Source organism: Scyliorhinus canicula, chromosome 4 (assembly GCF_902713615.1).
Source record: "Scyliorhinus canicula chromosome 4, sScyCan1.1, whole genome shotgun sequence".
NCBI classification, from domain to species: domain Eukaryota; kingdom Metazoa; phylum Chordata; class Chondrichthyes; order Carcharhiniformes; family Scyliorhinidae; genus Scyliorhinus; species Scyliorhinus canicula.
The window spans coordinates 181,487,358-181,515,068 of NC_052149.1; the positions used below are offsets into that span (position 1 = coordinate 181,487,358).

Here is a 27,711-nt window from a genome sequence, read left to right on the forward strand (position 1 = left end):
TGGGTTTCCTGGCTTCTATGGGAATTCCTATTGACCGCGGCGGGTACAGTGAATCCCGCCACCAGCGAATGGTGTGCGCCTCCTGCTGCCGAGAAATACGTGGCTTGTAGCCCAGGAATCCTGCTCCTGATGCCGCAAACCAATTTTTAAAAAGTGGTTTGGTTCTGTCGTTAAGAAGGGCTCGGAGAATGTCTTCTTTCTTTTTCATCAAGTCATTGAATGCTCAAACTCTTCTTTCTGCTTCTCCATTCAAATGCATAGAGCTAGGTGATCTGGTCACATGTACAAAACCATGGGCGGAATTCTCCGACCACCCGCAGGGTCAGGAAATCACCCGAGGCCGGCGTAAATCCCGCCCCCGCCGTGGCCGTAATTCTCCCCCACCTGGGAATCGGCAGGGGCGGGAATCGCGCCCCGCCGATCGGCGTGCCCCCCGCGGCGATTCTCCGGCCCGTGATGGGGAAATGTACTGCCAAATATTAACACAAATAATGTGCTGTCAGTTTGAATATCTTGAAGTGAATTCTTTAAAATGGCAAAGAGATGAAAAACGTGTTTCATAAGTGTTTTATTCATTTATTGGGCGGCAACTGCTTATTGAGTTTTTAAAAGACAGAACAATATGTAAGTAACTTAAACAGCAGCTTCTATTATGGCTGAACGTTTGCATGACTGTACCTTACAAATTCCAAAGCCATTATAAACAGTGTCAGCCTGTCTAGAAGAACACATCAAAGACCTCAGAGGAATCTGATTGATGATATCTGCTGACCCACTCGCAAGTTCGTTTATTAAGCAGTGATATTATTTATAGAAAGTGTACTGGGTAATCATTATTAACCATTAAACCTGTATTTTAGGAGATAGCAGTGATAATCATGTAAACTCGAGCCACAAGCAGTGGCCACAATGCATGATGAGATCTAGGCTAGCTAACTTGCCCATGGTTTAGGGACACAGGAGATGTGGGGTGAGCAGATTCCATGGTGGAGGTAAACAAGTTTCATCAGTGGCCCCCAGTATCCCCTGAAATTGTATAATTGATGTGTTTTTATCAGTGTTTAGTAGATAGATCTTGGCAAGTACCCAGGTATCATCTCTCGTGTACACGAACTCAAGCTTGAGAAAATAAAACCATCTTATCCAGATTGTTGTTGTGTCTGTTGTTTTCTGTACTGAGTTGAGTCACAGGGAAGAACCCCATGCAAAAGCTGACTCAATACACAGGTCTTGAAAATGCTCCTACAATCATCTGTGTATTCAATTGTATAGGATACAACCCATTAGACAAAATCACTTTGGAGAATGGATGCAAGCTGATAAAGGAGCTCATACAGCTATAATTAAATCATGCCTGGAATCAACTTGATATGACTATGCCTGGGTAATTGTTCAGTTTGTGAGAGGAAATCATGTGATGAACCATCTTTTGTGTTTTAAAAACTGGACCCAACACATCCTTTCCCCTTTACCCACCCTACACTCTTAAACCACTGACCTTACCAATTCTACCCCTTTACCCACTTATGCACCCGACACCTTACCCACCCTACAGCTTACCTTACCCATCCTGACCCCTTGCCCCTATACCCACCCTACCCCCTTAAACTTCTGCCTGTCTTACCCACTTACCTTCATTTTGTAGCTTTCCATAAAAGCTTTGGGAAATTTAAACTTATTCCGTACCAGAATTAGCACCATAAAAAGGGGGCATGGTTTTAGCACAGATTCCCTCCACTGATGTCTCTGAGGTTTCCTGGGCTGAGTATATTTGGAAGGATCCCCATCATAAGACTGGCTAGAAAAATCGGAGGAAGAAAAGTGGATATTGTTTTGTCTGCTTGGGGGTGGAAATATTTGTTCTGATCCCGATCAGAAGATTTGGAACATTTAAGCAAAATGATGCTGAATAGAAAATAAAAGCAGGATAAGGCCAGTTGGCCCAGCGAGCCTGTTCCACCATTCACCATGATCAAGCCTAACACCCTGATCCCACCTTCCCACATATCCCCTGATCCTTCTTGCATCAAGAGCTACATCTAATTTCTTCTTGAAATTACACAATGCTTTGGACTCACTACTTTCTATGGTAACAAATGCCACAGATTCACCACTCTCTGGGTGAAGAAATTTCTCCTCACCTCAGTCCTAAAAGGTTTAGCCCTTATCTTCATCCTATGACCCCTAGTTTTGGACTCCCCACCATCGGGAACATTCTTTCTGAATCTACCCTCTTTAATCCTGTTAGAATTTTGTACGTTTCTACAAGAGCCCCTCTCATTCTTCTAAACTCCAGTGAATATAATCCTAACCGACTTAGTCTCTCCTCATATGGCATTCCAGCCATTCCAGGATTCAGCCTGGTAAATCTTCGCTACACTGCTTCCATAGCAAGAACATCCTTCCTCAGATAAGGACACCAAAATTGCGCACAATACTCCAGGTGTGGCCTCACCAATGCCATATACAATTGCAGTAAAATATTCCTATACTCAATTCCTCTCGCTATGAAGGCCAACATACCATTTGCCATCTTTACTGCCTGCTGTACCTGCGCACTTACTTTCAGTGACTGATGCATGAGGACACCAAAGTCTCACTGAGTATCCACCTCTCTCAATTTACACCCATTCAAATAATAATCTGCCTTCCTATTTTTGCTCCTGAAGCATCTGCCATGTATGTGCTCACTGAATCAGCCTGTCTAAATCCTGTTGAAGCATCTCTGTGTCCTCCTCACAGCTCATCCTCTCACCCAACTTTATATTATCTGAAAATCTGGAGATAACACATTTAGTTCCCCCGTCCAAATCATTAATATATAATGTGAACAGTTGGGGTCCCTGCACAGATCCCTGAGATGCCCCACTAATCACTGCCTGTCAATCAGAAAAAGACCCATTTATTCCAACTTTTTGCTTCCTGTCTGCTAATCAGCTTTCTATCCATCGCAAGACCCTACCCATAATCCCATGTGTTTAAACTTTACATCACAATCTGCCACATGAGACCTTGTCGAAAGCCTTCTGAAAGTCTGAATAAACCACATCCACCGGTTCTCCCTGGTCAACTCTACTAGTTACATCTTCAGAGAATTCTAGTAGACTTGTCAAGCATGATTTTCCTTTCACAAATCCATACTGACTTTGTCTGATTACACCACTGCTTTCCAAATGCTGTGCTATAAAATCCTTGATAATGGACTCCAGCAACTTCCCTACTACCGACGTTAGGCTCACTGGTCTATAGCTCCCTGTGTTCTCTCTACCTCCCTTTTAAACAGCAGGGTTATATTCGCTACCCTCCAATCTGTAGGAACCATTCCAGAGTCCAAAGAATTTTGGAACATGACCAAGAATGGATCTACTACTTCTAGGGCTACTTCCTTAAGGCAAATTGAAATGGGGACTCGGTGTCTGAGTTAGATAAGGAGATATTTATTCTCTCAGAGGGTGTATGCCAATGACTATGTTCAAAACAGATCAATAGACCTTTCGGCATTAAAGGAATGAAGGATTATCGGAACTGGTCGGTGAAGTGGAGTTGATGTGACTATTCAACCATGACCTTATTGAATGGTGGAATAAGATCAATAAGATGATAGCATTCTCCTATTTATTTATTATGTACTTATATGAACATTAATAATTTGAACAGTTTACATATCACTAAGAAATCTGCAATGTTATTGATTTACTAAATTAGAGAATTTTCAATATACAAGTACTTGACATGCATGTCCATCAGTTGTCATCAATCATTGAGCTAAGTCTACCAGCATCTGTCTTTCCAGATGTAATTAAACAGATTTCATTTTCACCAACTGAAATGTTCACCAGAACTGAACAGTTGCCAATTGTAGTAATGAGAAAATGAATGTACATGTTAATGGATTTTCTTGTTTGTCAATATAATTTAGGTTTACTCGTCAAGCACTTACACCTTGTGTTCTGCAGAGTTTAGGTGTAAATTGAATTTCTTTATGTAATTGGCTTATCACCGGAGCTTTGTGAACTTATTTTACCAGGACTGTGTAGAAGCTGATAAACCTTGGAACTTTCAAATCATTACTCTAAAAGACAAAATGGTTTTGGAGATTTATTTTAGTAACATCGCTTGAACGGTCACGCAACTTTAGTGCTCAACCAATTGTAATTTTAAATATGTACGCTTAATTCTATCTGGTCATCGGAGAAGTGTTTTAGTTTATTTTCTAAATTATGTTATTGTACTTGTAACAGTGAAGGAAAGAGAAAAGTATTTCCACAAAAAGGAACAAAATATTTTAGAAGCGGTGGAATGCTGTACCTCAGTTAAGTAACAAATTCCAACACCCTCTTCCAGAAATATCTTGGGCTGGATTCTCCATTAGCGGGATACTCTGTTTCACCAGCAGTGCACTCATGCCCACGTAATAGAATTCTTTGAGGAAGTGACAAAGTTAATTGATGAGGGAAGTGCTGTAGATGTCATATACATGGACTTCAGTAAGGCGTTTGATAAGGTTTCCCATGGCAGGTTGATGGAAAAAGTGAAGTCGTACGGGGTTCAGGGTGCACTAGCTGGATGGATAAAGAACTGGCTGGGCAACAGGAGACAGAGAGTAGTGGTGGAAGGGAGTGTCTCAAAATGGAGAAAGGTGAATAGTGGTGTTCCACAGGGATCAGTGCTCGGACCACTGTTGTTTGTGATATACATAAATGATCTGGACGAAGGTATAAGTGGTCTGATTAGCAAGTTTTCCGACGATACTAAGAATGGTGGAGTTGCAGATAGCGAGGAGGACTGTCAGAGAATACAGCAAAATATAGATAGATTGGAGAGTTGGGCAGATAAATGGCAGATGGAGTTCAATCCAGGCAAATGCGAGGTGATGCATTTTGGAAGATCTAATTCAAGAGCAGACTATATGGTCAATGGAAGAGTCCTGGGGAAAATTGATGTACAGAAAGATCTGGGAGTTCAGGTCCATTGTACCCTGAAGGTGGCAACGCAGGTCAATGGAGTGGTCAAGAAGGCATACAGCATGCTTGCCTTCATTGGACGGGGTATTGAGTACAAGAGTCAGCAGGTCATGTTACAGTTGTATATGACTTTGGCTAAGCCACATTTGGAATACTGTGTGCAGTTCTGATCGCCACATTACCAGAAGGATGTGGGTGCTTTAGAGAGGGTGCAGAGGAGGTTCACCAGGATGTTGCCTGGTATGGAGGGTGTTAGCCATGAAGAAAGGTTGAGTAGATTAGGATTGTTTTCGTTGGAAAGACGGAGGTTGAGGGGGGACCTGATTGAGGTCTACAAAATTATAAGAGGTATGGACAGGGTGGATAGCAACAAGCTTTTTCCAAGAGTGGGAATTACAAGGGGTCACGATTTCAAGGTGAAAGGGGGAATGTTTAAGGGAGATATGCATGGGAAGTTTTTTACGCAGAGGGTGGTGGGTGCCTGTAACGCTTTGCCAGCAGAGGTGGTAGAGGCGGGCACAATAGCATCATTTAAGATGCATCTAGACAGATATATGAATAGGCGGGGAACAGAGGGAAGTAGATCCTCGGAAAATAGGCAACAGGTTTAGATAAAGGATCTGGAACGGCGCAGGCTGGGAGGGCCGAAGGGCCTGTTCCTGTGCTGTAATTTTCTTTGTTCTTTGTATCTCCCGACGGCATGGGGCTGCCCACATTGGGGAACCCCATTTGCCGACTTCCAGGACGGTGAATCCTGCTGCCGGCAGGGGCACGCCGCACCAGAAAACAGGTGCGGCGGAACGGAGAAACCTGCCCTTTACGTTTTGAATCGAACGGGGGCAATTTTCCACTCCTGGTTTTAGCAGACAGGAAAGCTGGAGGGGATTGAGAATCCAATGGGAATCCCAATACGGCATTTATGCCAGCATGATTTCCCGTTGAAATCATCACCACCCTGAAAGTGTGGGAACCCCATTACCATAAATTTGAATATTATTCAAGAACTTCCCCGCTGTATTATTCCCCCATGTAAGGATTCCCCTTCCCCCAGCCCCCGATGTCACGTCGGCGGGATTTAAAACAAGTTCTGACAAATGGGACTTGACAAACAGTCCCTCCTAGGGGGTGCACAGATAAGTACAGCCACAGAGGGAGAAGGACATGCCTGGGGAATACCCCTGCCCCACTGCTGGGGGATACTTCTGTTGGGGTGGTCCATTGATGGGGCGGGTTTCCTGGGGTGGTCCCTTGTCCATGGAAAGATCCCATGTCTAAGGTGGTGGGGGTTGGGGGGGGGGGGGAGTCCTGTTTTATGTTCGTAGGGATGTGGGTTTCCCTGGGGTGGTTCAGGGCACTCCCAGGAACCAAGTTGTCGGTGGGGCAGGCTCATCCAGAGCTGAAATTGGCAGCCAAACTGTCTTATTTAAATGAATAATCAAAGGTCAATTAGGCTTGTTACCAAACCAATTGACACTGATAATATGCTGTCCAAACCACTGTGGACAGCCGTTTAGGTGTAGGAAGCATAATTTATTTTCCACAGAGATATTTAAATGATAGAAAGAACAGGTCACTCTTTAGGAGCCGCCCTTCACCGTTCACGGGATGGCTCCTGTGTTGTTCCTCGTGTCTTAATAAAGCTCGCAGTCTCAAGTGTGGAGAAGATGCTTTATTGTGGGTTCGTTCAGTTTCCAGAGCTCGACCTAGAACTACCTTCCAGTGCTAACTACCAGCTTTGCTTGCCGTGTGTCCTGCTTACCAGCCCCCCTGCTGTGAAGAGTGTCTCCTCACTTCCTGTCCTGATCTATTTATCTGGCTCTCCCGTGCTCCCTCTAGTGGTGCTCAGTTGTGTTGCATCTGGTTAACTTGTGATCACCACATCCCCCTTTTTCTCTTAACATATTTTCTGAACATCGTTAAAGAAAATTGTACATCCTGTCCCAGTGTATTTATAGCTCTCCCGCTCGTGTTTGCTCTGTTGTTTTTGTATCTGGTCAATCTACGATCACCACATCCCCCTCTTTCTCATTACATAGTTTCTGTACATCATTAAGGAAAATTATACACAACAGTAACTTATGATATGTGTATCTATACAAGTGATGATGCTATTGCCTTGGTTAACAAAGCCAATGTATTTATATGTCCAAACTTAATAAACACATTTATGAGTCCAAACTTGATGAATTTGTTCAGAGCTTTTTTTTTTTCTTTTTGTTGTTGATGACGTGGTGATATTGATATTGCAAGTCCGCTGTGAATGTTGTTGGTGTTCCTTGTTATCTTAAGTACCCAATGCGTCATCCCGAGGTGTTTGCATGGTCACATCACTGATGTTGACTGGCATGGACTTTTTTTTTTTGTGCTTGTGGTGTTGATTTATTGTCTCATCCGCCTTGGATGCTGGTGTGCTTGCTTGTTCTGGAGCAGACGTGAGTTTGTGCGATTCGTTGTCATCCCATGACATGTTTGTAGTCTTGTTATCGTTTTGCAGTGTGCTGTGGCATCGTCCATCATGTGCCAAGTAGTGCCATTGTGTACAAGTCGTTGTTTCATTGCTGTTGTTTCTGTCGTTCCTGTTTTTGTTGTTTCCGTTGCCGTACTTGTCGCTGTTTTTGTCGTTTCCGTCTTTGTTGTTGTCGCTATCTTTGCTCCTGACTTTGTTGTGTTTGTTGCCATTCTTGTTGTTTCTGCCTCTGTCGTTGTCGCTATCTTTGTGCCTGACGTTGTTGTTTGTCTTGTTGCGCTTCATGTTGCTTTTATTCTTGCTGTTGTCGTTCTCGTTTCTGCTGTGCTTCTTGCTATTGTTGTTGGTCTTGTCGCGCTTCATGTTGTTTTTGTTCTTGCTGTGTTTCTTTTGACTTTTGTTTTTCTTGTTATACTCTATGAGTGTCCCGAGTGGATAATTTGAGTCATTGAGCATTCCGTCTCGCGAGTGGTGCGAATGATCTGATGTTGCATCGGTGCAGGTGACATCAATCAGTTGTGGAGAATTGGATTCTGCATCTTTGCTTTCTTGGTGCTCGTCTTCCGGAGTCAAAGTCTTCTTGATCACATTTGACGCGGTGTCTGTGGACTCTCGGCGCTCCTCTTCTGGAGTCCAAATCTGCATGATTTCAGTTAACGTGGTTTCTCTAGACTCTTGGTGCTCCGCTTCTGGAGTTAAAATCTTCATGATTTCTGTTGATGTTATCTCACTGGACTCCAGGTGCTCCTCTTCTGGAGTCAAAATCTGCATGGTTTCTTTTTGTTTGATGTCTCTGGACTCCAGGTGCTCCTCTTCTGGAGTCAGAATCTGCATGGTTTCTTTCGGCGTTGTCTCTCTGGACTGTTGGGTGGCCCGACTCTGTGCTTCTGTACAGACAAGCTGAGAACTGTCAGTCTCACTGTGATCCTGTACGTCGAGTGCGAGCACCTTGTCACTGTTTTCGCTCTGTGCTTCGGTACAGACAAGCTGAGAACTGTCAGTCTCACTGTGATCCTGTACGTCGAGTGCGAGCACCTTGTCACTGTTTTCGCTCTGTGCTTCGGTACAGACAAGCTGAGAACTGTCAGTCTCACTGTGATCCTGTACGTTGAGTGTGATCACCTTGTCACTGTCTTCGCATGCAGTGGGCAGAGGTGCATTGTCTTCTTCTTGTTCCTGTGAGCGTGTTGGACTTTCATAGTCCGCTCTTTCTTCTTGTTCCTGTGAGCGTGTTGGACTTTCATAGTCTGCTTTTTCTTCTTGTTCCTGTGAGCGTGTTGGACTTTCATAGTCCGCTCTTTCTTCTTGTTCCTGTGAGCTTGGTAGACTTTCATAGTCTGCTTGCGGTTGCTCAGGTACAGCGGGTTTACCTTCATGGTCTTGTTCATGCTTGGTGTCCGCCCGGGAGTGTTTGCTTGCATCCCTGTTGGCGTCTTTCATCACTCGCACTGTGGAGCCTGTCATCGCTCGCTCCGTGGAGTCTTCCTGTGCTCTCTGTGTGGCGTCGTCTTCGTCTTGGGTATTGCTGTCATCCAATGTATCGACGAGCTGCCATGGCACCATGGTGTTGGATTCATCCACCATGAGTAGAGTCGTGTTGAGCTTTGCAACGGTGTCGCTGATGCTGTGATCAGCATGTCCAAATAACTCCTCCATGTCTGAGTAGTATTCTTTGAAACCCATTTCACCTTCGTTGGCTTCTTCTACCACGAGTTGATTCGTGTTGAACTTTGCGACCGTGTCGCTGATGCTGTGATAAGCATATCCGACTGACTCAGCTGTGTCTGAGTAGTATTCTCCGAAAACCAAATCATCCTGGTTGGATTCTTCTACCACGAGTTGATTCGTGTTGAACTTTGCGACCGTGTCGCTGATGCTGTGATAAGCATATCCGACTGACTCAGCCATGTCTGAGTAGTATTCTTTGAAAACCAAATCATCTTGGTTGGATTCATCTACCACAAGTTGGTTCGTGTTGTGCTTTGCGACCGTGTCGCTGATGCTGTGATAAGCATATCCGACTGACCCAGTCAGGTCTGAGAGGTAATCGTCGAAAAACAAATCATCTTTTGTTGTTTCGGAATTCTTTTTGTTCGCTTCACTGTGTGTGGTGAAGGCAGCTTTTTCCAAGGTTTTGTGCAAGTTGTTTTTCACTGTTGGTTTAAGTTCAGGCGTTTTTTTTGTGTTCTGAGGCAAGAAAATTTGGTTTTACCACTTTAAGTGTCTTGTTTTCAATTTTCGGGCATTTCCCTTTTAAGTGGGCGTGGTCAGGATTCTCAGACGTCATGACGTCACGCGTAGGAACGACTTGCACATGCGCAAATCGGCTTTCTTTCCTTGTGCGGTTCGGTGTCCATTGCGCATGCGCGGCTTGCGCATGCGCATGCGCGGCTTGCGCATGCGCATGACGGTCCGCGACGAAGACTTTTTTTGACTGCGCATGCGCGGCTTGCGCATGCGCATAACGATCGGCGCCGCGATCTTTTGTAAACTGCGCATGCGCGGCTTCCGGTTCCGGCGCATGCGCGACTTCCGGTTCCGGCGCATGCGCAACTTCCGGTTCCGGCGCATGCGCAGACGCGATTTGTAGTTCTTTGCTTACCAGAGACTGCAAAATGTGCTCCGACGCCATTTTATCGCGGATTTCAGCGTTTTTTCTTTCTAAAAGTTGTAAGTTACCTTTTCTTTCCGATCTGGACTGGATTTCAGCGTTTTGGCTTTGTGAAAAATTCATGTTATTTCTTCTTTTTGATCTGTACTGTGCATTCGCGATTTCCTGATCTTTTTGTGATTTTTTAAGTCTTGCATCACTCAGTCTCTGTGCAGGTTGGACTGTGAGCATGCCTTGCTGTTCAAATTTCTCACAGTACTCTTCAAATTTGTTTAGTAACGTTTGTAAGCTGTTCCTGTCTTCACCTTTTGAGTGTTTAAATCCATTATACACTTTCTTATTGACAGGCCCTTCGATGAGAATTGCTATTTTAATTTTGTCTGAGGCGTCTGCTACATCATTAGCTATGAGATAAAAATCGAACATTTGTTTGAACCTTTTCCAGACATTTATTACATTACCAGTCGTGTCCAGCTGAGGTGGGTATCCATGCCACATCCTCGAATTAGCGATGTCTTCCCCAGTCAAATGTCCAGTAGGAGATTTCCATGCCATTTTGTGCTTTCTGTATCTGCAGCTGAGTTGTCCTGTCGTAAGCGTCTGAAATCACTCCTAGGTACCATGTGTTGTTCCTCGTGTCTTAATAAAGCTCGCAGTCTCAAGTGTGGAGAAGATGCTTTATTGTGGGTTCGTTCAGTTTCCAGAGCTCGACCTAGAACTACCTTCCAGTGCTAACTACCAGCTTTGCTTGCCGTGTGTCCTGCTTACCAGCCCCCCTGCTGTGAAGAGTGTCTCCTCACTTCCTGTCCTGATCTATTTATCTGGCTCTCCCGTGCTCCCTCTAGTGGTCGCTCAGTTGTGTTGCATCTGGTTAACTTGTGATCACCACAGCTCCAACATTAGGTCAAAGACCCCTTCCCATCCACTCACTTAAACCACCCCTCCGCCTTTACCTAAACAAGCCCTCCCGTCCTAGAGCCCATACTTACTTGCTCTGGGGATCTCTGGACCTTAGGCTTCTTCAGTCCCGGTGGCAGCCACTAACCACTTCCTGGTGCTGGGGCTGATGTCGGTGCTGGGGCTGATGTCGCTGCTGGGGCTGATGTCGCTGCTGGCCAATCCAATTGACTGGCATCTCCAGAGGTGGATCTTCTTCCCCAATGAGGGGTGGAAGTCCCACTCTATACTTATTAGTCTGTCCAACACCACCCTATTGCAGTGAAGCAGTTTGGCATGGAACATGTCAGCTCCACGCCGGAGTACCGGACGTGCTCAACATATTCCAGAATCTCTCCTTCAACATATATTGGAGGTGGAAAATTTGCCTGTCCAGGTATAGCTTTGACATATGAGTTTTGATTTGGCAATAGTTTAGGTCAACCTGAATTGGCTGTATGCAGAATTGAAGAGATCAAGAGTGGTAGGAAATGGTGCAGAATGGGCAATGCCGCTGCAGTCACCCACAAACTGGAGATCACATATGTCTATGGTGGCCAGTTTAGTTTTGGCATAAAAATAACTGAGGTTAAAGATAATGTGGAGATGCCAGCGTTGGACTGGGGTGAGCAGAGTAAGAATTTTTACAACACCAGGTTAAAGTCCAACAGGTTTGGCCTGTTGGACTTTAACCTGGTGTTGTAAGACTTTTTACTGAGGTTAAAGAGTATGGGCTCGATACAATGGCCATGCTGCACCGGAAAGGAAGCGCGCCGCTGTATGATCGATAGAAGCTGGGAGATTCTGGGCGCGATTCTCCCAGCCCCGCACTGGGCTAGAGAATCGCCACAACCACGTCGCCCGACACCTGCACGCGATTCTCCGAGGTGCGGAGAATCGGTGCCATTTGTACCGGCGCGTTTGGCGCGGCGCTGGTAGCGGGTCGCTGTCTGAGGCCGGGCCGCCGATTGGGCCAAGCGGCTGCGCGGAAACAGCAGAGTCCCGCCGGCGCCATTCACCCCTGGTTGCTGCCGGCGGGAATTCTGCGCGAAGGGTTTGGTTGCGGCCTGTGGGGTGGGGAAAAGCACTCCTTCACCGGAGGGGGGTCTCTGATGGGGCCTGGCCCGGGATCAGGGCTCACCAATCGGTGACCGGCCTGTCCCCCCAGGGCCTACTTTGTCGCGCTTCCGGCCCCAGAGCCCCCACGCCATGTTGCCTCGGGGCCAGAGTGTTCCGTGAGTCTACTGTGCATGCGCCGGTTGGTGCTTTGCCACTGCGCATGCGCAGATTGGCGACGTCCCCAGTCCACGCCAGGATGTAAGTCCGCTCCAGTGCCGTGCTGTCCTCCTAATCGCTACTGCCCACGGCCGTTTTGTGCCATTGTGAAACACGATGGCGTTCATGACAGCGTGCACACTTAGTCCCGCGATCAGTGAATCGCGCCCCCAGCTCCTGGGATCTACCTGGCTGGCAATGTCTTGCGAGATCTAATGCAATCGTGTGAGATGTTGCGATGTAAATCCCATCCACAAACATTTTAGCAAATCTGCATGTTACAGTGAGACTAGCAAGACAGCTAGTCTCACTGTAAAATGCATTTTCTTGAGGCACCTGAGGCGTTGGGATCTATCCCCTTCTACTCGGAGAACTCGGGCGAATGCCGTTCAGTACTGGTCTCCACAAACATGGACCAGATGGAATAGCACTCGTGGGAGACACCCAGGGGATCGAACGCCCCTTGGTGTATGCTCTGGTGGTACCCTGGCACTGCTGGTGCCACCCTGCCATATTGGCAGTGCCACCTGGGTGCCAGCCTGGTACTGCCATGGTGCCCAGATGGCACTGGCAGGGACATGGTGAAGGTGCTAAACTGGAATTCTTTGTGTGCTGGTGATCGGGCCGGAGGGGCTTGGGACCTTCCTATAATGCGTTGGGACGGAGGGGGTTGGGTTAAGTATTGCGTCGGGGACCTCTTAAAATCAGGATGCCATTTTAAAATGTGCAACCTCCCACCACTACCACTTCACTAGTGTCCTTGTTGTTGCCCATCAGCCAGCCCAGAATGCTGTGCTGTGATGATGCAGACTGAAGCCAGTCCATCAAGATCTAGATCTGCTCAGGGTTATCCTGATAATATCTGCAGTCTTCCCCACTGAGAAACAGTAGCTATACACCAGCCTAATGAGTCAACCAAATTCAGCCCTTTTGAAGTAATTTTTGGTCATGAGGCAAGAGGACCACATAAATTGACTAAGGAAAAATTGGTGAGTGAGAAGTCAGAACTTACATTATTGGATTACGTGTCAAATTTTAGAGAACGATTCAAAAGAGCAGGTGAATTGGCTAGACAGCATTTAAAAGGTGCACAACATGTGATGAAACGGGTAGCGGACAAAAAATCCAAAGTTCATAGTTTTGCCAGTGGAGCTAAAGTTTTAGTATTGTAACCAGTGGTAGGTGAAACTTTAAAAGCAAGGTTTTGTGAACCTTATCAGAGTGAAAGGAAATTAAGTGAGGTGAATTATGTGGTAAGAATGCCAGATATAAGGAAAACTCACCGAGTGTGTCATGTGAATATGTTTAAAAGGAGGAGGTTTTAATGATCCTAAATGAAAATCCAGATGACTTGGAATTTGACATACCTCAAATTAAATTGGAAAACAAGGATGTTATTAAAAATTGGGATAAATTGTTGAGTTACCCAACGGTTGTGTGTGGACTTGAGAAAGGTTAATGCCGTTACAAGAACGGATTCTTATCCTATTCCACGTTTGGACGATTGCATTGAGAAAGTGGGACAATCAGATTTTATTTCCAAACTGAATTTACTTAAAGGTTACTGGCAGGTACCTTTATCGGACAGGATGAAGAAGATTTCAGCTTTTGTGACTCCAGATGATACCAATTCAAAGTTATGCCAGTTGGCATGAAAAACGCCCCAGCCACATTTCAACGGTTAACTAATAAAGTTGTTTCAGGATGACCCAATTGTGCGGTATACATCAACGATCTGGTTTTCAGCCAGACATGGAATGAATATTTAAACGATCTGATGGAGTTATTAGATCGACTTCAGGAGGCGGGTTTGGTGGTAAACCTAGCCAAAAGTGAATTTGGAAAAGCCTAAGTCACTTTCCTTGGCCATACAATCGGACAGGTCGAATGGTCCACGGGATGTGAAAACAAAAGTTATTGGGGAGTTTCCGATGCCCTCGACACTGACGACGGACTTGCTCAAGAAGCGTAAAAAATTCCAGTGGACAGCAGAGTGTCAACAAGCATTTGTCTGCCTGAAAGCTGTGATAACCAATGCTCCTGTGTTGGAGAATTACGAGGGGCTCTGCGATCAGATTGAAGTAAAGTATCTGACTTTAAAGAGAAATGCTGAGGCGTAGAGAAATGATGGATTGTGCAAAGACCTACTTGTTCAAAGAGACTGTCAATCGAGAAGAGTTCCTTCCAGTTGGTGGAAGAAGAAAAAAAATGGACTTATTATTAAATGTTTGCGTGTTTTGTTAAAAAAAATGTATATTCATTGTCCATATTTCTTAAAGGATAGTGAAAAGGTAAAAAATTAAATCATCTTAAAGTTGAAGGTGTCATGTGAGGGTACCTTTAAGAAATGGGTGTTTATTAGAGAGCTGCAGTGATGTCAGAGAGTGGGAGGAGCTGGGCTGTCTGTCTGCTTTACTTTCGTTTTTGAGCAGGCTGCTATAGAGTGAGTTTTTAGTTTCATTTTCAGGGAGAAGAGCTGCAGTGAAAGCCAGCAGATGTGCATGGTTCTTTCTGCAAACTAAAGACTGTCTCCAAATCAATTGGGTGATTTCAAAGTGCTGACTGGCTTCAATAGTGAATTTCAACCTGTGGCGGGATTCTCTAACCCCCCCCCAGCCGGGTCGGAGAATCAACGGGGGGTGGCATGAATCCCGCCCCGCCACCGGCTGTCGCATTCTCCGGCGCTGGTTTTTTGACAGGGCGGGAATCGCGCCACGCCAGTCAGCGGTCGTTGGCAGCGCCCCTCCCCGCCCCCGGGGATTCTCCGCCCTGCGATGGGCTGAAATTACGCAAGGTCCTTACCGGTGGGACCTGACTCTGCAGGCGGCCTGCGGAGTCCTCGGGGGGGGGGGGGGGGGGAGCGGGGGCGCAGGGGGCTCTGGGGGCGACCACAGTGGCGTGGCCCGCGGTGGGCCTGTACCATGGGGGCACGCTATCCCTCCGCGCCAGCCACTGTGAAGCTCCGCGATGGCTGTTGCGGAGGAGAAACCCCCTGCGCATGCGCTGGGATCACGCCAGCGGTTCTGCGCATGCGCCAGAACACGCTGGCGCTCCCGTACATGCACCAACTTCGGCGCCGGTTGGCATGGCGCCAACCCCTCCAGCACTGGCCTAGCCCTCGAAATGCAGGGGATTCCACACCTTCCGGGCGGCTTGACGCCAGAGTGGTTCACGCCACTCCTTCACGCAGGTATGGCCCGCTGCGACGGTTAGCGGAGAATCCGCCCCAGATCTTTGTGTTAAAAAGGGTCTTTTGTCTTCTGGATTTTGTTTGGGAATTCATTAAGGGTCATCTGTCAAGTACTGTATTCTTTGGGGATTTATTGGTGTTGATAGTTGTTAAGATGTTTACTGTGGGTTTATAAAGTGTTAATTAGTTTCATAAATATACATTGTTTTAATTTAAAAGTACTGTCGATTTCTGTTTGCATCACACCTGCAGAGTAAGCCCGTGTGTTCCCCATAACCACAATCTATTAAAAGTTGTGGGTCAGGTGAACTCCATGATACCCTGTGGGGATCTTTCAACGCTGGCCCATAACAGTGTTGACAATGATGTTGGTGTTGTAACCAAGCAGACACTGGGAGGTCAGTAACAGAGGGGATCGAAGGTTTGGGACTGCTGGTAAATGGTGAATGAAATTACTGCTATCACAGTACTGAGTCAATCATTAACATCCTCTCTGACAAAGGGTGCATTGGTTGATCTCTGCCTTCCTCCTTTCTTCCTTTTCCTCTTCTTTCTCCTCCTCAGCTGTTTGCCTTTGAGGTACGGTGACAATGGACGTGCGCGGTGCTGCAACAGGGCTTCTCTAACAACTGTCCATGCAATCGAGGTGTTGTTTCAGCATTCCAATAGTCTTGTTCAACTGTACAATGTGAAAAGAGGGCGTTAACAAAGCTGGACCCTGGCAACTCTTTGGTGCCATATTCAAATTTGTATCAGGGAAAGTACATGCCTCAAAGATCACCAGTTATGCTCGTGTAGCTCAGAATAAAGGCCGTTACTTTTGACACAATTTTGAATTTATGAGAGTGGAAGATGGGACGCCAACAAGGTGAGCATTGGTACATCACATCAGAAGGTGAAGAGTATGTGGCTAAAGATTTGAGGCACAGGGCAGATGAGATAGACACAAAGTTGGAAATGTAATGAAGTGGAAGCAAATGATCTTTAACCAGCAAAATAATGTAAAGTGAGGATATTAACTGGTAAATGAAAAACATTCAGCCCCATTTGCCACTCCTTAGATACTGAAGCAATCCTTGCCCAGATGCAACAAGGCCTGGACAACATTCCATTTGGGCTGAAAAATGGCAAACAACATTCATGCAACACAAGTGCTAGGCAATGTCACCAACAGGAGACAATCTTAACACATGCCCCTGATATTCAATGGCATGACCATTTCTGAATCCCCCACTATCAATATCTGGGGGTTACCAGTGACCAGATACTGAACTGGACTAGCCATATAAATATTGTGGCTACAACAGCAGGTCAAAGGTTGGGAATATCGCAGAAAGTAACTCACCTCCTCACTGCTCAAAGCCTGCCTGCCATCTACAAGGCACATGTCAGGGGTGTAATGAAATACTGTCCACTTCATTGGATGAGCGCAGCTCCAACAACACTCAAGAAGCTTAACACCATCCAGGACAAAGCAGCCCGCTTGCTGGTATTCCATTAACCACCTTAAACACACACTCCCTGCACCACCCAACAGAGAATGGCAGCAATTCACCAAGGCTCCTTCAACAGCACCTTCCAAATCCACGAGCCATATCAGCTGGAAGAGCCAGGGCAGCTGATGCCAGGGAAATAGCAGGTCCTTCAAGTTTCCTTTAAAGCTGCACACCATCCAGCTTGGAACTATATCGTCATTCCTTCACTGTCACTTGGTCAAAATCCTGGCACACCCTCTATAACAGCATTGTGGGTGGACACAACATGGACTGCAACGGTCCAAAAAGGTGCTCACCATCACTTTCTCAAGGGCAATTAGGATAGGAATGTGCAACAGATACTGGCCTTGCCAGCGATGCCCACATGCCATAAACAAATAACAAACGTTGAGTAATTTGAATGTCTGACTGAATTGACCCGAATGCCAGAGTTTAAAATAGTCATCTCCAGCATGCGCAGTTGCCTGAGGAAGGGGTTCAAGGAAGAGAGTGGTGTATTTGGAAGATGACTGCAAATGATGGAATTGGATTTGATCTTCCAAAATGCTACCATGCCTTGAATTCAGATAGATGCTCTGATGGCGAGGAGGTAGTCAGCGTAGAATCCGACAGACGAGAAACACTCATGGGACACATGCTGGGATACAAAGAAAGCGATGATACCCTACTTACACTGCTACGCCCTGAAGAGTCACCCTCCCTGGCCTGGCACTAGGCCAGAATTTTTATACTGTGGAGCTTTCCCTGTTAAGGGGAAGCCCCACCCCCAATTACCAGGGGAGTTCGTACTCATTATGAGTTAATGGGAACCAGATGGTGCACACTCCCTTACTTCAAAGGAGGTTGAAACACCCAGGTGGTTGAAAAGAGTGAAGAGGTAGCAATCAGTGTCACACATACAGAAGTTGATCCATTGCCTGTGGGCAATGTCATCAAGCAGCAATACATAAGCTGAGAGGCCCACCCAAGAATCAATCCTTGCTGAACTACAGAGATGATGGTGTAGGGACTTGAAGATGAACCATCATTGGCAGTCTGTTAGTTACAAATAGAAGTGAGTGAATTGAATATTGTATTTGATGATAATCAGACACTATGGTGATGTTGAGTTGAGCAAATAGGGCTAATGCATCACAGGCACAGTTTTAGGAGATGTCATTCATGACTTTAGGAAAGCCCTAAATTATATGTAGAAATGTTTAAATGAATATGTAATGCAATTTTCTGGATTCAACATGAAGATTGCAGTTTTTCAGTACATTTTGGCTCAGTTTAAGGAAAGCTGCATGATCAATGAAACTCTTAAGAGTGAATGGATTATAAATATTTCTGATCCTTTTTTGCAATGAATGTATGAAATTATTTTTTGAAGGAGCAATTTGTATTTATCCCCGTTCAACACCACCACCAATCCCCCTCACCCACCCCATCCTGCAAACAAAGTACGAAACCACTGTGTCATTGATATTGTATTAAGGATTAGATGAACAGAAGCATGTTAGCCAATGAAATAAAAGGGCATCTCCACTATTATTTTCACAGGGGCTTAAAGTTCTACAAGGTGCATGCTATGGAATACAATGTGGGTCAGTCTGCATTCACCCCCAATATATTAGGGCACAGTTAAAGTGGTATAAAATAAATGCGTTTAGTCAAGAGATTAGACCACCTAAGTTACACCGGTCATATTTGCCTTTACATCACCAATGATGCCATAACTATCAGGTTCGGGGTGGGAGATATAGGAGGGATGTCCGAGGTAGGTTCTTTACTCAGAAAGTGGTTGGAGTGTGGAATGGACTTCCTGATGTAATAGTGGAGTCGGACACTTTAGGAACTTTCAAGCCATTATTGGACAGGCACATGGAGCACACCAGAATGATGGGGAGTGGGATAGCTTGATCTTGGTTTCGGACAAAGCTCGGCACAACAACGACGGCCGAAGGGCCTGTTCTGTGCTGCACTGTTCTATGTTCTATGATACTTGAATGCATGCCTGCCAATGACCGAAGGCAATATCCTTTGGGGGCTTCAGAACAGCAGTGAATTACTTGTGGAGCTTCGCCGTCTTTGCAAGATTCCCTGCAGGTAACCTTCAACAGACGTCTCACACCACCTGTGGCGGTCAATTTACCCCTTTCTTCAATTCCTCAGATTTTTTGCAAGCTATAAAACAAACAGAAATGGAGGGCCCTTGGAGTGCAAACCAGGGAAATTCTTTCCCTCATTTTTTTCTCATAGGAATTTAATGCATCATTCTGCCGACTGCGCCAACTCATAAACAAGAAGTCATGTGATGCCTGGCAGCCCTCTGTCATTTGCCTCTGGCTCTGCAGGAAAAAAAACAGGAAAGCGGAGAAATAAGAATATTGATCTGAACTGTTTTTTTTTTCCTTCTGGCTGGGTTGTACCTGGCAGTACTTTTCTCTCAGTCCTGCTTCAAATTTTTCCAAAATTACTGAATTGGTGGAATGCTTTTTCGGACCCAACTAAAAGCTATCAACGTTACTTGGCCACTGCAGTAGCCACACCTTTAAAAATTCACCCTCCCCCCAGTGGACGAGCTCCACAAGGACAGTAAATAATTTTGTAAATAAGTAAACCCAGAAAAATTGTATACAGACAGAAAACTGTATTACTGCCTCGATTTGCTGAAGAATAGTTTCTCAACTGAAATACCACAAACTGAAAATCCATCTTCTGGTGACTGCAGTGCAATTGCTAAAGTGTCAACCCACTGGATGGAATATATATATATATATGTATGCATATGATTGTGGTAACTTGGAGAGCAGTTCCACAAATATCAGTGCTAACTCTTTGCTGGGAAAGTTGAGGGGAAAAAATACTTCCATCCCTGGGAATGAGAAATCTCTGTGTACAGCTAGGCCGTTCTCAAACTGATGGTGACCTTTGATGCATTCATTGTGCATAATGGAAACAAGTGTTTCACAGGGCCTGGAAAATGAGCTGGCAATCAAGCTCCATTCCCATGCAGGGACCCGCCCCCATGATTTTATTAACACATTATTAAGCCAAAGCTTCCTGGCATGTGGAGGAATCCCAATTATAAGACCAGAAGATATAGGAGCAGAATTAGGCCATTCCGCCCATTGAGTTTGCTCTGATATTTGATCATGGCTGATATGTTTCTCATCCCCATTTTCCTGCCTTCTCCTCGTAACCCCTTTTTAATGAAGAACCTATCTATCTCTGTCTTAAAGACATTCAATGACTTAGCCTCCTAGCCTTCTGTGACAATGAGTTCCACAGATTCGCCAACCTCTGGCTGAATAAATTCCTCCTCATCCCAGTTTTAAAGGACCGTTTCTTCAGTCTGAGGCTGTGCCCTCAGGCTCTAGTTTCTCCTACTTGTGGAAACATCCTCTCCATCCTGATGGATTGTCCCTGACTTTATGCTCCTATGACTTTTGGCATAGAGCAAAATAGCTCTGAAGCCAGCCGAGCCTCACATTTTGTGTTTATATTTGCACTTTGTGCAAATGCTAGGCCTTGATCTTTTTTCAATATTATGTTCGATGGTGTCCTTCAGCATTGAGTCATAGAGTTTTACAACATGTAAAGAGACCCTTTGGGCCATTGCTTCCACACCGACTAGCAAGCACCTATCTATTCTAATCCCATTTTCCAGCACTTGGCTCATAGCCATGTTTGCAGTGGTATTTCAAGTGCTTATCTAAATACATCTTAAAAGTTGTGAGGATTCCTGCCTCTACCACTCTTTCAGGCAGTGAACTCCATATTTTAACCACCCTCTGGGTGAAAACGATTTTCCTTGCATCTCCTGTAAACCTCCTGCCCATTACCTTAAATCTATGCCTCCTTATTGTTAACACTTCCCTCCTTCCACTGAGGTAAAAAGTACCTTCCTATCCACCATATCTATGTCCCTCATTATTTTACACATCTTAATCAGGTACCCCCTCAGCCTTTGGCAATATGGCCCTTCTTGCCACATTTCTAGCACTTATTTTCTCTACTCCAGCATTCCCCCACTGAGTGTCCAACCACAGAACATCGATGACATGGTTGTACTTTCCAGATTTGTTTCTCACGGTCTCCATCTTCGCTCCACTCCCTATCTGTAAAGCCTTGTTTGTTGCTAGCTCCATAGACATGGCAACGTCCATAGCAGCTTTGAGAGTTGAATCGCTTACAGTAAGCGGCACGGTGACACAGTGGTTAGCACTGCTGCCTCGCAGGTCTTGGGACCCCGGTTCAATTCCGGCCTCAGGTGACTGTCTGTGTGGAGCTTGCACTTTCTCTCTGGGTCTGCGTGGGTTTCCTCCGGGTGCTCTGGTTTCCTCCCACAATCCAAAATGTGCAGGTTAGGTGGATTGGCCATACTAAAATGCCCCTTAGTGTCCAAAAGGTTAGACTTGGTTATGGGGATACGGTGGAGGCGTGGGCTTAAATAGGATGCTCTTTCCAAGTGGTGCAGACTGGATGGTCCAAATAGCCTCCTTCTACACTGTAAATATGATTCTATGAATAGCTTCACTACGGAGTTCACATACCAGTCTATCATATAGTCTATCATCCAATGTTGTGTCAAGCCTGCAGTATTTTGCTAACCTTCTAAAAGTCGCTACAAATTATAAAATGGTTTCATCTCTTCCTGACTACAATGTTGGAACCAAAGCCTTTCTGCAATTAACAACAGTCTGGGTGATAAATGTCCTTCTAGAATTTTCATTAATTCATTGTAGGTCTTATCTCCCGGCTTTGCTGGATGAACTAAGTTTCGCAGCAGCATCAAACTTTTAAGCCAAACTGAACTGAGAAATGTTGCAACCTTTATTTATTCCTGCCATTACCGATAACTATAGAATCATAGAATTTACAGTGCAAACGGAGGCCATTTGGCCCATCGAGTCTGCACTGCCCTTGGAAAGAACAACCCACTTAAGCCCTCACCTCCACTCCATCCCCATAACCCAGTAACCCCACCTAATCTTTTTGGACACGAAGGACAATTTATCATGGCCAATCTAACCTGCACATCTTTGGACTGTGTGAGAAAACTAGAGCACCAGGAGGAAACCCGTGCAGACTCAGGGAAAACATGCAGACTCTACACAGGCAGTGACCCAAGCCGGGAATCGAACCTGGGACCCTGGAGCTGTGAATCTACTGTGCTGACCACTGTGCTGATGTGCTGGCCACTTGATTGCCATCAGTGGAAACTTTCTGAGTTCAGAAACGCCACTCGCTCCCTCCCACCGTACTTCCTCCCTTCCATTTATTTGTAACAAATGATTCCCTTGTCCACAATGCAACGTAGGAATTTTCTTTTTGCCTGATTGTGAGTTAACCCTTTCCGGAGTAGTGGCCTGCACAGGGTCGAAAAACTTCAGAATCCATGTTCCCACGGCATATTTCGCTTCACCATGTGCGCTTCTGCAGCCTAGACTACACCTACTTCAACAATAAGCACGTTTCCAAACCAACTCACAATTGTGATCTATTTTTTTTTTAAACCTTCAAAATCAGTGGCTTATTTTTCGCTCGCTGTGAGTCCAGTCCTGCGAATTCTTTACTCCGCTTTCTACGGCCTCTCCACTTGCTTAATTTTTTTTTCAGCAATCTTGATTTCTTGCCTCAGTCCTCACGTAGGTTTTCTCTTTTGTTGTGTCTCTAACTTCCACAAAGAGAAAGGTTATGGAGGTGCCAAGCACTTGGATTTCTTGCAAACACGATGAAAGGTTTATTGGGAGATGTTGCTCATAGGGTTAAGATGGAGAACTGACACCCACTGAAACATTCTGCTGATGTCGCCACAGATCACATCCCCAGCAGGGATGCCTGTTCTGATACATAACACATCAGTAGTTTGTTTGTGTGAGCTTCATTCCAGGACTTGAACACATAATCTAAACTAACACTTCACTGTGTGAGGGAGCTCTGCATCTTTTGGAGCCATTATTCTTTTACTGTGGCCTGTCTTCCTGCAAGTTGGCACAAAAGCCACCATGGACATTATTTAAAGAAATGCAGTGAGATCTGTTCCTCAATTAATTGCACAAAAACAAATTAATCGGTCATTCATGTCTGTTGGGGATTGCTTTGCTCACAAGGCCACAATTTTAAGAAATTATTTTATTGGATGCCAAGAGGTAGGTTTTCAATTTACTGCCTGTGTGCAAACCTAAAGTTTTGGATAAGCCTTCTGACATAAACTGTGATTTTCATTTACATTGATTTCAATTAAATACAAACCGGGCAGTTTATTATAAAGGATGTATAGTGCGTAATGTTGGTTTTAAACCCAGACAGCAGAGGTTTGAACTATCCATTGAAATGCTCTGCGGCATCCTGAGCCTCATGATATGTAAATTCTTCCTTTTTAGATTAAACAAAGTGAATTTTCACAACTGTGTTAAGTAATATGCTGTCTGGTGTGTGACCGCATTGGTCATTTGATCATTCATTATTCAGCACATTGCTTTTGTATGATGCCACTGCTTAACGTGAGAAGTGAATGGTTCACTTCCAGAATCTGGTTTTCTTCGAATAGTCAAAGCAAATTCTGATGTTAGCTAATAAGAATCAATCAGATAATCTATTTATATCAACATCAATGAAAGGTGAATGCTCAAATTTAAATCAAAAGAGCAGGAACAGTATTACATAGAACATAGAACATCAAGTGCAGAAGGAGGCCATTTGGCCCATCAAGCCCACAGCGACCCACTTAAGCCCTCACTGCCACCCTATTCAAGTAACCAATAACCCCTCCAAACCTTTTCTTTTTGCATGATAAGGGCAATTTAGCATGGCCAATCCACCTACCCTGCACATCCTTGGACTGTGGGAGGAAACCGGAGCACCCGGTCGAAACCCAGGCAGACAGGGGGAGAACGTGCAGACTCTGCACAGACAATGACCCAGCAGGGAATCGTACCTGGGACCCTGGCGCTGTGAATCCACAGTGCTAGCCACTGTGCTACCATGCTGCCCATATCGGAAAATGACTTCCTTCAACGGAACAGCCAGCAACCAAAGTATGTTAAAGATGCCAATTTTCATTTGTTTCACAAACTCTACTTTCTAATAAATAAAATATGCTTAGGGATTTAATATGTCATATTTAATTTCTTTAAATATAAGAAAGCAATGAAGGATATGGTAATGAGGGATAACCTGAAATGGGGAGATTCTTAATACTTATTCACATTAACTTTGATTTTGGAACAGTGTTCTAATAGATAACCATTACTTATTTTGCGATAGCTAAAATGCATTTTACTGATGGTTTAAATATATTTTATCTTTTAGCTTCTGCACTTCCTGGTGATTTTGCACTGTACTCTGGTGTTGTGGCAGTGGCTGTATGCCTTACATTACTGCTAGTTGTAGTAATACTCGTGTATCGAAAAAAACAGCAAGACTTTGATTCTGATGTAACTGACTCTTCAATTTTAACAACAGGATTCCAACCTGTGAACATTAAAACACCTAAACAAGGTTAGTCATTCCGGTTTTTTTTTGGTTTTTTTTTTGGAAAATCATTAAAATTAGCATTAAAGAAAATATAAGGAAGCGATAGACAAAACAAGGCATGAGAAGAAGAATTAAAAGTGGCAAAGCAAATTCCAAAAATAGATCCCTTACTTCCTGTCGAAAACCATACAGCACAAAATACTGCAAAGATTCCTGCTGCTTCTCCAGCTATATAATTTAGCTTGTGGGGTTATCTAGAGTTGAATCAGAATAATTCCTGAATTCAAAGAACACCTCTCCATGTTCAATGGTCAATCAGGAAAAATGTTCTGGAGCATTACCAAGTTTGCAATCTTGCATAAAGCTTCAAAATTCCCCCTTAGAATTTTTACCAGAGCAATATTTAACCTGTCCCTTTTGATTACAATTTGAGTTACAATGTGTCATGCTGAGGCAAAGCAATAAATCTGTCTAAATGGGCGGCACGGTAGCACAGTGATTAGCACTGTTGCTTCACAGCACCAGGGACCCGGGTTCGGTTCCCGGCTTGGATCACTGTGTGCAGAATCTGCACGTTCTCTCCCTGTCTGCGTGCGTTTCCTCTGGGTGCTCCGGTTTCTTCCCACAAAAGTCCTGAAAGACCTGCTTGTTAGATGACTTGGACATACTAAATTCTCCCTCAGTGTACCCAAACAGGCACCGGAGACGAGAGGATTTTCACAGTAACGTCATTGCACTGTTAATGTAAGCATACTTGTGACACTAATAAGGATTATATTATAAATGACCTTAACAGGCATCATTGAGATTTCATTGTGTTTAGTTCCATTAGGTTACCCTATGTTGTGGAAGAAAGCATAACTGTGCTCTGTAATATGCCAAGTAGAAACAATTTTGCTATCTCGCACTCCCACTTTATACCATTGAATTGGAAAAACTTTCTTTAGATTGCACATGTAATTTTTACCAGCTTCCATTACCACCAACGCTGCCCTCCCAACATCAGGAGTGATGACAATCTAGTCAATGGACACTAACTTGTATGTCGTGTGTCCCCAAACGTGACTGACCCATTTGCAAGGTGGATTTGTGTGGAAAGAAAACCTTCCATGACTCTGAGAATTGACCATTCCAAGTGACGAAGGGAAGTTTGACAAACTCAGCCTCTCAGGGATGTTTAAAGTACAAGTAATGATTGAACTTTTCACACTTAGGTTTTTGAGCTGAACTATCAATGTCCCAACATTGTAGCATGTGTAGAATTTCTAAAGTAGAAGGTCCATAGTTTTCTTTTTTTCTCATGAAGCTCAAGAATAATTGTTGACAAACAAATATCCGTCTATTGACGTAACAGAATGGTGTCAGTTGACTATTTATTATTTACACATGTTGCAACTTATTAGGAGATCAGGAATCAACACATCCACATAATGTAATCCGAAAGTCAGTGTTCAATTTGAACAATTCTGTTTGTAATTTATTGTAATCTTGTGAGATTTGAAAATCTTCTCGTTATAAATCCTACTGAATGATGCAGTCAGTATTCGGAGGGCACATAATTACCTTATACTGCTGTAGAAAGTATGTTCAGTAATCCTTGAAATGCAAAGTATTTTTCACAGTGGCTTGTCTGTTTTCATTCTGATAGATAACTCCCATTTGCTTACAATCCAGCCTGACCTCACAAGCACATCAGCATATCAAGGCTCCATCCGTTCACGGCAGGATATCTCAGACAAGATTCCAATGACTAACTCTCCCCTTCTGGACCGGCTTGCAAATGAAAGACATACATTACGTAATGGTACAGCACATTCCGACACTCTAAACCTTATGGCAAGACTCTCGATGCAAATGAACACTAAGTCATTATTGAGGGATGCTTCAAATACTACATTCGGAACATTTAATTTTTTAGGTGGCCGTCTTACCATTCCAAATAGAGGTAAGTGGGATATCTAATTAATAACTATTATCCACTTTAGAGATGTTAATAATTGTATGAGCTGGATTTGACATGAACAACTCTGCATTGCTGAGTCCATAACACATTTATAGCAAATTTGAAAACTGGTATTAGTATTCATCCCTATATTATAAAATGTATATTTAATTACATTTTTTTTACCAATAGTCACAGAAAGATTGCAATATATAACTTTAAAAATATTCTTAGTTTTATCAAAAAAATTTCAAAATTGTGGGACTGTTTGGTTTTACTCTGAATGTTTTTCTTTATTCATTCATGGAATGTGGGTGATGCTGGCTAGGCCAGCATTTATTGTCCATCCCTAAAATTGCCCTTGAGAAGGTGGTGGTGAACCACGTTTCCTGAATTGCTGCAGTCCATCTTGTGTAGGTACACCCAAAGTGTTGTTAGGGACGGAGTTCCAGGATATTGACCTTTCAGCAGTGAAGGAATAAGGATATGGTTCCAAGTACGGATGTTATGTGGCCTGGAAGGGAACATGCAGTTGGTGGTGTTCCCAAGAATCGGATGTCCTTGTCCTTTTAGGTGGTCCAGGTTACAGGTTTAGAAGGTCCTGTTGAAGGAGTCTTGGTGAGTTGTTGTTGTGCACCTTGTAGATGGTGCATCAGTGGTGGACCGAGTGGATGTCTAAGGGGATGGATGGGGTGTCAATCAAGCGAACTGCTTGGATGGTGGCAAACCTTGGGTTTTGTTGGAGCTGCACTCATCCAGGCAAGTGGAAAGTATTCCATCACACACCTGACTTGTGCCTTGCTGATGGTCCACAAGCTCTGGGGAGTCAGGAGGTGAGTTACCTGGCACAGAATTTTCAGCCTCTGACCAGCTCTTCTAGCCACTTTATTTATATAGCTGGTCCAGTTCAGTTTCTGGTCAATGATAACCACAGGATGTTGATAGTAGGGGATTCATCAATGGTAATGTCATTGAATTTTAAGGGAATTGTTATTTTACCTCTTGTTGGTGATGGTCATTGACTGGCTCTTTTGTGGCATGAATATTACTTGCCACATCAGCCGAAGCCTGTCCAGATTTTGCTTCATTTGGACATGAACTGCTCCAGGACCTGAGGAGTGGCAAATGGTGCTGAACATTGTGCAATCATCAGTGAACATCCCCATTGCTGACCTTAAGATGGAGGGTTGGTCATTGAAGAATCAACTGAAGTTTGTTGGACCTCGGACACTACGCTGAGGAACTCGTGCAAGGAACTTGTCCTAAGACTGAGATGATTGGCCTTCAACAATCACAAACATCTTACTTTGTGCTGAGAATAACTCCTCTTCTGTCTGTTTTTCTAGAGGCTCATTGATGACATACT

The 27,711-nt window shown here is 44.4% G+C and overlaps 1 protein-coding gene across 1 annotated transcript in view; it reads left to right on the plus strand.

Moving 5' to 3' along the window:
• The window catches only part of unc5a (unc-5 netrin receptor A), a 717,175-nt gene that overhangs the window by 566,021 nt on the left and 123,443 nt on the right, over positions 1 to 27,711 (plus strand). The window contains exons 8-9 of the mRNA XM_038795643.1: positions 24,239 to 24,427; positions 26,052 to 26,348. Of these exons, the coding sequence (XP_038651571.1) occupies positions 24,239 to 24,427; positions 26,052 to 26,348 (486 nt within the window). The remainder of the gene's footprint in view (positions 1 to 24,238; positions 24,428 to 26,051; positions 26,349 to 27,711) is intronic.